The sequence below is a fragment of the Indicator indicator genome, chromosome 21 (genome assembly GCF_027791375.1).
Source record: "Indicator indicator isolate 239-I01 chromosome 21, UM_Iind_1.1, whole genome shotgun sequence".
Lineage (NCBI taxonomy): Eukaryota > Metazoa > Chordata > Aves > Piciformes > Indicatoridae > Indicator > Indicator indicator.
This window is the reverse complement of record NC_072030.1, coordinates 14,303,845-14,318,456: the sequence shown is the minus strand read 5'-3', so window position 1 is coordinate 14,318,456 and position 14,612 is coordinate 14,303,845. Positions and strand designations below refer to the sequence as shown.

Below are 14,612 nucleotides of genomic sequence, written 5' to 3'. Positions count from 1 at the left end.
CACACATGCTGTCCATGACTCCATTGTGCACTGGCAAGTTAAAAATGCCCAACCCTGCTCAATGCCAACAATTGCAGGGCTGAGAACAAAGAGGAGGGATGGCATGTACAAGGACACTCTCTTTATTCCTTGGCAAAGGATTCTGGAGACAATAAGAACACATTTCCTACACAGTCAGAGGATTCAAACAGCTCTCAGATCTAACACCTCTTTCCATTATCCTCTCTTGACGCTGGACAAACCATAAGAAGGTTGTACAAAAGCACATCCTTGTACGTTAGGAAGGGAAATTAATGTGGCAGCATCCACAATTGAAACAATACCAGACAAAACGAGAGGAACAGCATGATCCAAGGAGCCTGTTTAAAGGCTAAGTGGCAGATTGTGCAACATTACCAGCCAAGTCCCATTCCCAGCACGACAGGATCCCATATCAACAGGATCATCTTCTCTAGAGTCTAAATGATATCCAGGCTCACGACGAGCCGCGGTGCCCAGGGGCCTGATGGGGCCAGGGAGGCTCTCCATCCAGACCAGGCTGGAGCTGCGTTGAGCTTTGCCACTACAGCAAGTGAGGAAACTCCGCTCCTACAGCGGGTTAACACAGGCGTGGCAGGGCTGCCAGTCCCTCCTCAAGGCTGGTACCCAGGCCGAGGCCTCGCCCTCACCAACTCTCCCGCCGCCATCTTAGCTCACCGCCAGAGCCCCCTCCCGAGTCGCCCCGCGAAGGACCGGGTGTGCGGGAGACAGCTCGGGGGCCATGTCCGGCCATGGGAGAGGCTCCTGGGGGGCTGCTAGGGACAGGAGAACCCCTCACCCTAGCCCGCCGGGACTGCAGCTCCCAAGGCCGCGCTGCGCGCTCCTGGCTGTGAGCAACTTCAGGCAGCCACCGCCGCGTCCCTTGTTGCCATGGTGGCTGCTCCGCGACCCTCGCGAACGGTCAAACCACCCAATCAGAAACCTCCTCCCTCCCCCTGCCCCGCCTTGCCTCCTCCTAGGCGCGTCAATCTTGCCTCTAGCTCTTCTGATTGGCTGATTTTCGGCCTCCTGGGATGCGATTGGCGGCAGGCGCGCACCTCGCCCCGCCCCGCAGGCGGCTGTTATCGGGAGCGAGCCGGGAGCAGCGGGTGCGTGCAGGCGGGATTCCCTCCGGGCCCAGGCGGTTCTTTATAGGCGGCGTGAGCCCCCACGTCCCGCGGTTATGTCGGTGTCCCCCGTGAAGCGGCAGAAGATGGAGTCGGTGCTGGACCAACTCAAGCACCACACCACGGTGGTGGCCGACACCGGGGACTTCAACGGTGAGAGGCGGCGGAGGGGCCCCTGTCACCTCATCCTGCCCTCCGCCGAGAGTAGGCGCGCCCGGGCACGGGGGTGAGCCCCGGAGAGGAGCGAACTGCTAGGGAGGCGGAGGGGTTGGGGTGTGGGGATCGCCGTGCAACGGGGCCGCTTGGTTGCGCAAGGCCCGGCGGTGGGAAAGGCGCCGGTACCGTAGGTGGGGCCGCTCTCGGGGGACTCCTGCCCGGCGGCGGCTCGGCTTCCGCCAAGGGCAGCCTGGACGTGTCCGGATGCTGCCGTGTTGCCGGTGTTCGGGCTGCGGAGGCTCGGTGCTGCGAGGTCTGTCTGTCCCGGAGCCACCCGGTGTCCTCTAGGATAGGATCTGAAGGATCGTCCGGGTGTTACCGAAGCGGATAAAGCCGCTCCCGCTCGACCGGGTCCCTGAGCTCCGAGGCTGGCAGCGCCCTGCCCACCCAGTTCACTTCTGCCACGCACCGACCCAGGCCTTGGCACCCCTAAGCTTGATCCAGTCCGTGCACTGCTTTTCCCACTCCCTCCAGTGGCTCTTTTCCAGCTTGACCCACGCTGTGTGCAAACCCTGCTGGTCAGCTCCGTGTCTTGCTGCCAACCAGTGCCAGGCTGGGCACGATGGAAGTTGTTCCACCAGAGGAGGTGTAGGTTGGACGTGAGGAGCAGTTTCTTCCCCAAAAGGCTTGTCAAGCCCTGGAAGAGGCTCCCCAGGGAAGCAGTGGAGTCCCCATCCGTGGAAGGGTTTCAAAGCTGTGGAGTTAATGGTTGGACTTCCTGATCTTAAGAGGTCTTTTCCAACCGTGGTGATTCTGTGAGATGTGCTGAGGCACATGGTTTAGTGGAGGAGACCTGTCAGTGCTGAGTTAATGGTTGGACTCCCATGACCTTTAAAGCTCTTTTCCAAGCAAAACCATTCAGTGCTTCTAAGCAAAGCAGTCCTGAAGCAAAGCAAATAACACAAGAGTGCTTTTGTCCTCCCTCCCTCACAAGAACAAGCTCTGCCCTTTCCCAGGAAGGGAGGTGACATTCCATTTTAAAGCCACTTGTCCTAGGCTGTCACTGCCCCCATCCCTGCATGGAACTCAGAATTCCTTCCTCTGGCCATCTCTGTGCTGTGTGGAGCAACGCTGAATCCTGTTCTGCCCTCACTGGGGCCCATGCTAATCCCTCTGCTGCTTGCCTAATCCTGTGGGCGATGAACAAACAGCCCTAACGGCAGCTACCAGATGTCTGCTGGTGCTGGATTTTCAGCTGGGAGTGCATGGGATAGCAGCAGCTTGGAAGGGTGCCTGACTCTGGGAACCATGGATCTATACACCTCTTTGGATTCCTTGATTCCAAGTTTCAGTGTTACAGAGAAATTGGGGAGGTTTGCCTTCAAGAGTCTATCTGACATCATAGAACTGTTGTGGTTGGAAGAGACCTTTGAGATCAAGTCCAACCTCTTTCTTGGAGCTCAGAATCCCACCACTGCTGCTAAGCCACTGCCACTGAACCACATCCCACTAGCACCACTTCCACATGGCTTTTAAACACCTCAGGGACAGAGACTCTGCTTTCTGAGAGACCTGAAGGTGACTGGGTGAGGACAACTGGGTAACAGATTTCATAGAATCACAGAGTGGCAGAATGTTACAGGGTTGGAAGGGACCTCTAGAGATCATTTAGTCCAACCCCCCTGCCACACCAGGGCTACCTAAGGCATGCCTCACAAGAATGCATCCAGGTGAGTCTTGAAAATCTCCAGAGAAGGAGACTCCACAACCTCTCTGGACAGCCTGCTCGAGGGCTCCATCACACTTGTCGTAAAGTTTCTCCTCGTGTTGAGGTGGAACCTCCTGTGTTCCAGCTTATACCTGTTGTTCCTTGTCCTGTTACTGGACACCACCAAAAAGAGCCTGGCACCTTCATCTTGACACCCTCAGATGTTTATAGACGTTGACAAGGTCCCCTCTCAGCCTTCTCTTCTCCAGACTGAACAGCCCCAGGGCTCTCAGTCTTTCTTTACAGGAGAGATACTCAAGTTTAATGAGGTTAATTTCTGCATGCTGCCAAAGACCCATAGGAGTCTTCACATGCTGCAAGGCTGGAAAGGATTAATCACCTCTGGCAAAACAGGCTTCTCCAAAATTGTGAGTGTGCTTCAGAGCTGTGTTTCCTTCTCTGGAGACTTTTCAAAGCCATCTGGACATTGTCATCCTGGACAACCTGCTGTGAGTGACTGCTTTAGCAGGGGGGTTGGACTGGATGATCTCCAGAGGTCCATCCAACCCCACCATGCTGGGATTGCTTTATTTTAAGCAGTATCCATGTGAATTGAAGTGTGTGTTGAAGGACCTGTTTATGTGGAGTGGATTTGCTCTGGGATCGTGATCATTGCCCAGAGGGAGCTATGGAAAAAATGCATTTTCTTTGATGACTGAAAAACTAAAAGTGTCATCTCTAACTGGGGGTTTGGGTGCAAAAAAGCTGAGGACAAGTTACTGTTGATAAATATTTTGTCATACTTGACCTTTAGCTGTGTTAACAGGGTGAGCAGAAATGGCTGAAGAGCCTGCAGGGGTTCTCCCCTGGTTACTGAATCAGGCTCTGCACACCAGGCAGCTGTGCTTGGGGACAGGCAGCACGTGGTCACAACCCACCCTGATGATCAGCCACTATCACCTCAAATATGTTCTATCACCTGATAGTAGAGAGAAGAGACTAACCCCCACCTGGCTCCAACCTCCTTTCAGAGAGTAATGAAGCCTTCCCTTAGCCTCCTCCAGTTTAAAGAACCCCAGGTCCCTCAGCTGCTCCTCCCCAGCCCTGTTCTCCACACCCTTCACCAGCTTTGTTGCCCTTCTCTGGGCCTGCTCCAGCCCCTCAATGTCCTTCTTAAGTGTTTCCATGCTCCAATTTGGACCAAAATCCCTGTAATTGCTCAGCCCTGCTGATTGTTTTCAACAGGCTCTTTTTCCTCCCCCAGCAATTGATGAATACAAGCCCCTGGATGCCACCACAAACCCATCCCTGATCCTGGCTGCTGCTCAGATGCCAGCTTACCAAAAACTTGTGGATGATGCTGTTGCCTATGGCAAAAAGCTTGGTGGGTAAGTCAAGAGTTTTTTTTTTATCTCAGGAGATCTCTATTTAAGAAGCTTTAATTACACAAATAGCATTTACTACTCCTAGCAGTGTGCTGGGGTTTTCCCCTTACATACTTATGGGTGTCTCTTCTGCCCCAAAAGGACTCAGCCCTTAAAAAATTGAATTTCATTGTGCTTTGGGGTTCATCTCCATTTTCCAGTTCACACATGGCCTTCTAGAACTGCTCAGGAAAACACTCTTGAGTTGACAGCACCTAAGACATAGTGTCCAAAGGCTAAACTGCTGGTGGTGCAGAGAGGGCAGAACATGACCATGGAGCAGAGCATGACCTGTGGAGTTCAATGTTAAACGGGCTGTGAAGCTTGATCCTCAAATCCATGGCAAGGTGCAAATCAAATAGGTTGGTTGGTTTGGTTTTTCTTTTCTTCTCTTCCCCCATGGAAATTGTTTTGCCCTTCATGGTTTTTCAGGTCAGAAGAGGAACAGATCAAAAATGCCTGTGACAAACTTTTTGTACTATTTGGAGCTGAAATACTAAAGAGGATACCTGGCCGTGTGTCCACTGAAGTAGATGCAAGGTTGGCTCTTTTTCTTCTGGGTTATTGGTACATACAAAAAGAGACATGATGTGGGTTGGAGAAGGATGTGCTGGACTAGACAGCTCACTGTTAGGAGGCTAAGAAGAGTTTATATTGATAAGATTTTGTTAGAGAATAGATTTCCCTTGCTTTGCTTGGTTATGTTCAAGACACAAGTAGAGGTAGCACTTTGGGACATGGTTTAGTGGTCATGGAGGTGGTGGGTAGAAGGTTGGACTTGGATGATCTTAGAGGTCTTTTCCAACCTTAGTGATTCTATGATTCTAACTCTGTGATAAAAGTGTGAAAACAAGGAATGCTCAGCTTGGATTTTGTCATCTTCCTGTGGTCTCTTAAGCAAAGGAGAGCTCATGCTTCTACTCTTCAGTTTTGCTCATTCTCTTCCATGTACCATGAGATCTGTTTTAAACTAATCATGTCAAGACTTGCACAGGACTTATCTGGTAACCTTCTCCTTGCCAACTCGCTTCTAGCACTCACCTTCTGCATTCCTCATGTTTGAGGAAAAGTTTTGTCTGTAACTTCCTTGTGGAAGGATATGGCCATACTGGAACAGGTCCAAAGGAGGACAGAAAGATGATCAGAGGGCTGGAGCACCTGCCCTGTGGGGACATACTGAGAGAGTTGGGGCTGTTCAGCCTGGAGAAGGTTCCAGGGAGACCTTAGAGCTTCATTTCAGTATCTGAAGGGAACCTACAGGAAGGCTGGGGAAGGACTGTTCAGAAGGGCCTGTGGTAATAGGATAAGGGGCAGTGATTTGAAACTAGAGCAGGGGAGATTTAGGTTGGACATTAGGAGAAAGTTCTCAATGAGGCTGGTGAGACACTGGAACAGGTTGCTCAGAGATTTGGTTGAAGGCCCATCCCTGGAGACATTCAAGGTCAAACTTGATGGGGCCCTGAGCAGCCTGCTTTAGTTGAAGGTGGCCCTGCTGCGAACAGGAGGGTTGAACAAGATGACCTTTGAGGGTCCCTTCCAACCTGATGCATTCTGTGATTCTGTGAAAGCATCCTGAGCTCTGGATCCTCAGTGCTGCCATGCACTGACTTGATGGGCTCACAACCCAGGAAATATCTCCAAGAACAAACTCCTGCTGTTGGCATGGCTGCTAAAAGTGCTTTTCAGTGGGCTCTGGGAGGGACAGAGGCTGAAAAGAAGAATCATGAGGTTTTAAGCAGCTCTCCTGTTGTTTCAAAGGTTGTCCTTTGATAAGGAAGGAATGATCCAAAGGGCCAGGCGCCTGATTGACCTCTACAAGGAAGCAGGAATCAGTAAAGAGCGAATTCTCATCAAGCTCTCTTCAACCTGGGAAGGAATCCAGGCTGGCAAGTAAGTGCTGCTTTATGCTTTGTGCTGATTCACAGCATGCTTCTGCCTGCTCACAGCCACCTGACAAACACATGAGACGCTTCAAGAATTGTTTTGAAAGCCCTGCAGCAGGAAATCTGTTAGTGGGGCTGTAGCTGGCCAGTGAGGTGCTCTGCTGCAGCATGCTATTGAGACAGAAGTGTCTTCACACAAGGGCCAGGTCTCAAAGAGAGTTTCCTCAACTGCCACACAAAGTTGTCTGTGCTGTTGAAACAGAAGAAGTGTGTCCACACGAGGGCCAGGCCACAGAGATTGTTTCCTGAACTTGCCCCATCTCTGGAGACATTCAAGATCAAACTTGATGGGGCAACCTGCTCTAGTTGGAGATGTCCCTGCTGACTGCAGGGGGGTTGGACAAGATGACCTCTGAGGGTCCCTTCCAACCTGATGCATTCTGTGATTCTGTGTGAAGTTGTCTGCATTTGGTTCAAGGAACAACAGGAAATAAAGCAAAGCCTGGCAGTGCAGAACATCTGCTGTGAGCTTAAAACTTGAAAGCCTTTACACTTCCCCACACTCCTCATTTAACTGCAGGAATTGAGCAGATTTAACTTCCTACCTTGTAGTTAACTTACTACATCAATGTGAATTCTGGAAGGGGAGTGTGCAAACTGCTCTTCTAAGCCAGCTTGTGTCTGCAGGGTCCTGGAAGCAGAGTATGGGATTCACTGCAACATGACCTTGCTGTTCTCCTTCGCTCAGGCAGTTGCCTGTGCTGAAGCTGGAGTCACTCTGATCTCCCCGTTCGTAGGCCGGATCCTGGACTGGTATGTTGCAAATGGAGAGAAGAAAAGCTATGAGCCATCAGAGGACCCAGGTGAGTTTGCCTTTCAACACCCAGTTTAAAAATATGACAGCTACTCACCTGAACCCTGCTAGGAACAAATGTTGTCTTTTAACCCTGTTCTGAATAATCGTTTGTACCAGTACAAAAAGGTACATAAAGGGTGGCTACCAAGATGATGGAGACTCCCTCTTTACAAGGAGTTCACGTGGACAGCACAGGGGGTAATGGGTGCAAGATTCCAACTGGACCCCAGAAGAACCTTTTTCACCATGAGAACAGTTAGACATTGGAATCATCTCCCAAGGGAAGTGGTAGATTCCCCTCCATTGGACAGTTTCAAGATTCAGCTTGACAGGGTGCTGGGCCAGCTCATTTCAGCTAGACTGTCACCTAGAAAGATTGGATCAGATGATCCTTGAGGTCCCTTCCAACCTGGCATTCTGTGATTTGTACTTCCCATGCTGAAAGTTGCTGATTAGGGGTAGGGCTAGATGACTTGGAAAGGTCCCTTCCAAGCTAAAACATTCTCTGACTTTTTTTTTTTTTTTAATTTCAGGTGTGAAGAGTGTCACAAAGATCTACAACTACTACAAAAAGTTTGGCTACAAAACCATCGTGATGGGTGCTTCGTTTCGAAACACAGGAGAAATAAAAGCCCTGACAGGCTGTGACTATCTCACCATTTCACCCAAGCTGTTGGCAGAGCTCAGCAAAGAGTATGTCAAGTTAACTCCCACGCTCAGTGTCAAAGAGGGTAAGTCCAGAGAAGTTCCCTTCTAGGTAAGGATGGGCTTGCCCTGTCTTTTGAACACTTCAGAGTTGGTGGTTCTGCTCAGCTCTGTGGTTCTTGCTTCTACTTTGCTTTAGGATTAAAAAAAAAATGAAAGAAACCCTTGATCCTTCTGTAAAGCAAACAAAGGCCTCAGGACAAGGGTTCTGCTGCAGTTTCTGCCACACACAATCACTTTTTTAGGGTCCTGAATCCTCACTGACTGCCCTTACAATGGGTTAACTACTTGTACCCTCTCCTGAGAGGACAAGGAGAGTCAGAAGGAGCTTCATACATTTGGCTATTATCAAAGATGCCAAACATGGTTTAATCTTATGTTAATATTGCATCAGTGATGCAGTCAGCTCTAGACATGCCAAAGGCTTTGTGTGCCCACCAGAAATTAATCAGTGGCACGCCTGGTGGTTGGATCTGATGATGCTGTGCCACTGTGGTTCTGAGTTTGTGTTCCCTACTGCACTGCTCTTTCAGCTTTACAACTAGGAGGATGAGGTTTGTGCACAGCTGGAGTGGTGGGGTGCTGTTTGGAAGGGTGTTTAGTTGGCCTGTAGGCAGGTTATCAATCGACCTTTGTTAGGCACTGCCAACTAATCAAAGAGCCAATTGTTCAGGGTATTTGCTTAGAGTAGCTCCCAGCAGGAGGAGCTTCCATGATTCCTGACAATAGGCCTGAAAGTCCTGTACAATTCAGCAGCAGATACAAGATAACAGCACACACACACAAAACACTGCATATGAAGAGAAAGAAACTTCAGCAGGAACCTTCCCTGGTGTTCCTGTAGCCAGCAAGTCACTTTGAAAGGGATGGTTGAATCTCAACAGCTGGAGGTGTGGTGGTCAGAACCCTGAGGCTGTTTTAGGAAGCCTGTGGAATTTGGTAATGATCCCATAATGTGGCTTTGACCCTTTTAATTCTCTATATATGTTTTTTTTACTACTTTCAATTCCTCTTGCACACAGCTCAGGCATGTGAGCTCGAGAAGATCCACCTGGATGAGAAGGCCTTCCGCTGGCACCACAATGAAGACCAAATGGCTGTGGAGAAATTGTCTGATGGGATCAGAAAGTTTGCTGCAGATGCGATAAAGCTGGAGAGGATGTTAAAGGTAAATGATCTGTCCCCTCCCAAGGGCTGCAGCTGACCCCTGCTATGGCTAAGGATTAGAATCACAAATGTTGGGAAATGTCTCCAAGATCATGGAGTCCAACCCTTCACCCAGCACTGCCAGGACACCACCAAACTGTGGCTCTCAGCACCACAGCTCCACAGCTTTGAAACCCCTCCAGGGATGGGGACTCCACCACTGCCCTGGGCAGCCTGGGCCAGGCCTTGACAACCCTCTTGGTGAGGATGTTTCTCCCAATCTCCAACCTAAACCTCACCTGGGATAATTTGAGGCCCTTTCTTCTTGTCCTGTCACTTCTTTCTTGGAAGAAGAGCCCAGCCCCCAGCTGGCTCCAGCCTCCTTGCAGGGAGTTGCAGAGAGCCAGAAGGTCTCCCCTCAGCCTCCTTTTCTCCAGGCTCAACACCCCCAGCTCCCTCAGCTGCTCCTCACCATTTCTCTTCTCCAGACCCTTCCCCAGCTTTGTTGCCCTTCTCTGGACCTGCTCCAGCCTCTCAATGTCCTTCTTAGAGTGAGAGGCCCAAAACTGACCCCAGGATTCCAGGTATGGCCTCACCAGTGTCCAGTCCAGGGGGACGATCCTTGCCCTGCTCCTGCTGGCCATGCTCTTGCTGATCCAAGCTAGGATGCTGGTGGACTTCTTGGCCACTTGAGGACACACTGACTCATCTCCAGCTGCTGTCACCAACCTCTGATGTCCTTTCTGACAGGGCACTTTCCAGCCACTCCTCCCCAGGCTTGTAGTGCTTCAGAGAGCTGTTGTGACTGATGGGGAATCTGTGAGCAAGTCTGATCAGGTTTTCACACAGGCAGCACAAGTTCTGTAGGACAAGCCACCTAGCTTAAGTGAAATTGGTAAAGTTGACTGCCTCTCCAGAAAGAAGCCCTGCCAGATGTATGCAGGCAGCCTCACCTGCTCTTTGGGGCCCAGGGCAGTGTTTACACTGGCAGCTAACCAAGATAAAGCTAATGTCAGAGTAAGAAGTCCCTTCAGCCTGCTCCTGAACTCCTCAGCTGTCAGCAGTGGCACAAGACACACAATCAGCAGAGAGTGAGCTGGAAATAAATCCTGCTTGTACTTGGCACTAGGAGGCACCAAATACTGAGTGGTGGAGTCACTGTTCCTGGAGGTCTTTAAGAAATGTGTGGCCATGGCATCTGAGGACATGGTTTAATGGCCATGGTGGTGATGGGTTAATGGTTGGATTTGATGATCTTAAAGATCTTTTCCAACCCAAACAATTCTATGATTCTGTGAAACGGGATCAGTTGAATTGTGTGTTTTGGGGGGGAAAAAAATACACCTCAAGTGTCCTTGAGCTAGGAACTTGTTGACTAAAAACTACTTGATAGTGACTTTGTGTTCCTGAAGCACAGTTCCCAAACTCTTCCTCATCTGCTCTTTGTTTCCTCTTCTCTTTCCAGGAGCAAATGTTCAGTGCTGAAAATGGAAAGTAGGAGAAATCCCAATTTTCCTGAGCTGCTCAAGGCTGGATTTGAGTGGATCACCCTCCAATTAAATTGGATGTACAAACGTCTTATTTTGTGGAAGTCTCATGCTGTGTCTCAATAGATTTCTGTATCATGCTTATCTCTTTTTTTTTTTTTTTTTTATCAAAGGGACAAATAGAATTGCTGATTTTTTTGTGGCACTTTTCTCAATACATGCAAATTAACCCAGGTTTTCCTTGTAATGTCTTGATTGCCCTGCTGCAGGGGCCACCTGGACACAGTATTTTAACTTTTGAACTTTCTGGATTAAATTCTTAAGTCCGTAGTCCTAACACAGGAAGAGAACAGTTTTCTCAGATTTCTGAGTTTTACTGTACTTAAATCACACAATCCCAGCATGGGTAAGGGGAAGGGACCTTAAAGATACCTGCTGTGGGCAGGGACACCTCTCCCTAGCCCAAGCTGCTCAAACCTTCATCCAACCTGCCCTTCACCACCTCCAGCTTCCATGAGCAGCCTGTTCCAGTGTCTCACCACCCTCACTGTAACAAATCTCTTTCTAACATCTAGCCCAAATCTACCCTTTTCCAGCACTGTGGATTCTAAAAACTGCTCTTACAGTAACCATAACATGCCAGGGAAGGATGAGGATCCTCCACCAGCCCCAAACTATTGCCCTCCAGCCACAGGGCCTATTTAATCCAGCAAACTGAACATTAACCACTGATGAAGAGCTCAGGTATTTCCCAGATCCTGAAGAAGAAGACCTGAGGCTGTAAAAGTGGCCAACACAGAGTTGCTGTGCAGTTGTTGTTGCTCCTTTCTTCCTTCCTCATGCTCAGTGACCAGTAAAGGCCTCTCTGCAGGGTGTGTCTTCACCTGACAGCTGGGTGATGCTCAGCCTGTCACAGCTTGTCTTGCCCCAAGGCAGCAGGCCCTGATGCCTGACCTCTTAGCAAAGGAACTGTGAGGTGTTTCAGGCTGCTGCTGTGTTCCTGCAGGTGCAAGGGTTCAGGCATGACTACACTGCAGAGAACCTGCATGAAGCTGAGCTACCTGGGCCAGCACTGATCTGGCTGCCCAGGCCTCTGGTCAGTTTGCTGCTGTGAAGCTGGGCAGAAGCTCTGAGTCTCTCTAAGAAACCACTCTTCTTCCCCCTGGGTGAAGCAAGCACTCTGCACCTTCACACCACCACCAGAGCCACCAGATCTGCCACCTGGGATACAACTGGCCAGGGTCAATACCACCAAAGGGCTCAAATAGGACTCTCAAGCACTCCAGAAGCTGCTCAAAAGACATGACAATACTGTAGTGAGGGAGAGAAGACAGGAAAAGGTGTCCCAGTCAGACCTTACTCTGCTTGCCTATAGACCCATGAGCCCCTCAAGAGCTCAGAGGGCAGGGGATGGCCAAGCCATGCCTAAAATGATCACTTAACTGTTTTGACAGCAGCTGCAGATTCCCATCCCAGCTCTGGGGTTTGTTCTCTTCAGGAGAGATGTAGTGAGCTGATTGATGAATATGGCTTGAGGCTGCATCTGGAGTATTGTGTCCAGTTCTGGGCCCCTCGGTTCAGAAAGGACCTCAGGGAACTGCTTGAAAGAGCCCAGCACAGAGCCACAAAAATGATGGAGTAGAACATCTGCCTTACAAGGAAAGACTGAGAGAGTTGAGGGCTCTTTAGCTTGGAGAGGAGGGGAGTGAGAGGTGACCTCATTCACCTGTTCATAAACAGGTGAAGGGTTAGTAACAAGAGGATGGAGCTGGGCTCTGCTCCGTGATGCCCAATGCCAGCACAAGGGGCAATGAGTAGAAGTTGAGGCATAGGAAGTTCCATGGAAACATGAGGAAAAAATTTTTTCACTGTGAAGGTGACAGAGCCCTGGAACAGGCTGCCCAGGGGAGTTGTGGAGTCTCCCTCTCTGGAGATACTCAAAACCCACCTGGATGTGTTCCTGTGTGACCTGCTCTAGGTGATCCTGCTCTGGCAGGGGGGTTGGACTGGATGATCTTTCAAGGTCCCTTCCAGCTCCTAACAGTCTGTGATTCTGTGAAACAGAGCAAAAACCCACCAGTCACTGAACCCTTCAGTCACACAGCACCTTCACCCCATAACTCTTCCTCACCTTCATCTCTCCTCAGGAGATCAAGCCATCTCTCCCAGGATCCTGTCCAAACCTAGGTTGCAAACCCCACCTAGTGGCTTCCCAGCTCCTGATACCTCTTCAGATTAAAAAAATCAGGAGCAGGAGATGTCTCCTCTCTCCTGGAAAGTTTTTTTAGCTATCACAGCCATGAGGACAAGTTTGGATTCAGCAAGCAGGGGCAAAAATGGTGTGTAAGTCCCAAAGAGCCAACACACCCTAAAACTTGGTTTTAAAATGTCCTTGTCCTTGAAAAGCTCATCTCCAGCTTTTGACCCCCCAGCACCTCCAATGCCTTTCCCACTGGGCTGTTCTCCAGCCCTTCACCCCTAGCCTGGACTGGTATCACAAACTGCCCTGTCTCAAGTGCAGGACCTTGCACTTGGACTTGTTGAACCTTGATGAGCATGCAGCATGAGATGGTAGGACTCCATGTGTTTGGCTCCCCAAAGAGAGTTCAGCAGCTGGATGGGTCCAGGAGCAGATTTCTAACACAAAGAGCTGCTGGTAGCAGCCCTCAGAGCAAAGCACCCAGTGCTCCAGAGCACAGCACAAAACCAGTCAGGCTTTGTGGGGGCTGAAAAAATCACCAGAATTTCAACCTTTTGATCTGTTTGAGAAGCACTTTCTGGCTTTGGGATAAAAAGGAGCTGTCACATGGTGTAAAATGCCAGAATGCTCTCTAACAACTGTCCCCAACAAAGCCAGTGACACACCAAGCATTTGCAAGCACTGCCAAAAGCTCCTCCTCCTGGGACATTCAAGGCAGGGAGAGGAGAATCCACCACAGCAGGGAGTCAGTTTGGTTAGAACATTTGAGAATACCATCAGGTTCTGCTGCCATTCAGCCAGACCTGGCCAGGCTGGAGAACTGAGAGGAATCTTAGGAAGTTCAACCAGGGTGAGTGCAGGGTCCTTCCCCTGAGGAGGAACAAGCCCCTGCACCAGTACAGGTGACGGGTGACCTGCTGGGAAGTACCTCCAAGAAGGACCTGGCACTGCTGGTAGACAGCAAGTTGCTTGTGAGCCAGCAATGTGCTCTTATGGCCAAAAAGGCAAATGGTCTCCTGGGGGCATGAAGAAGAGTGTGGCCAGCAGGATGAGAAAGGTTCTCCTCCTCTTCTACTCTAACCCAGTCAGGCCACATCTGGACTCCTGGGATTAGTTCTGGGCTTCCAAGTTCAAGAGAGACTGATGGAAAGAGTCCAGGGGAGGCTCTGAAGATGCTGAGGGGCCTGGAGCAGCTCTGTGAGCAGCAAAGGCTGAGAGCCCTGGGGCTGGTGAGCCTGCAGAAGAGCAGCCCCAGAGGGGAGCTGAGCAATGCTCAGCAAGAGCTAAAGGAGCTGTGGGGGGCAAGAGGCTGGGGCCAGACTCTGCTGAGTGGTGCCCAGGGCCAGGCCAAGGGGCAGAGGGCACAAAGTGGAAGCCAGGAGGTTGCAGGTGAAGCTGAGGAGAAAGTTGTTTGGTGTGAGGGTGCTGGAGGCCTGGAGCAGGCTGGCCAGAGAGGTTGTGGAGTGTCCTTGTGTGGAGAGCTTCCAACCCCCCCTGGGCATTGTGCTGCTGGGCAAGCTGCTGTGGGTGCCCTGCTGGAGCAGGGGGCTTGGACTGGATGAGCTCCAGAGGTCCCTTCCAACACCAACCCTGCCAGGATTGGGAGATTCTGTAAAATCCAGCAAGAGACAAGCACTGTGTACTGGCCAGAGAGAAGTATTTCAAACATTTCAATGAGAACAAAGATCCTAACACCAGCAGCACAGAGAACAGAAAACCAGTTAAGACCATTTCAAACCAGCTGAGCCAACATTTTAAACAGAAGCATAGTCAGGTGAGGAGGTGAGGAAGAAAACAAGGCCACAGTGTGCCAACAGCATCATCAACTGGTTACTTTCAACCATCCAGCTCTGCTTTATTCAGAGCTCAGCATTTTTCCATCTTTTTCCAGGTATATCCAAA

The 14,612-nt window shown here is 50.4% G+C and overlaps 1 protein-coding gene across 1 annotated transcript; it reads left to right on the top strand.

The window, feature by feature from the left end:
• The first annotated feature begins 1,201 nt into the window (after positions 1-1,201).
• On the top strand, positions 1,202-10,602 carry TALDO1 (transaldolase 1). The gene is made up of 8 exons (XM_054390540.1): positions 1,202-1,298; positions 4,274-4,397; positions 4,866-4,973; positions 6,192-6,323; positions 7,004-7,179; positions 7,706-7,903; positions 8,900-9,045; positions 10,489-10,602. Exons 1-8 carry the CDS (start codon positions 1,202-1,204, stop codon positions 10,519-10,521), a joined length of 1,014 nt encoding a protein of 337 aa, XP_054246515.1. The 3' UTR covers positions 10,522-10,602.
• The last annotated feature ends 4,010 nt before the right edge of the window (positions 10,603-14,612 follow it).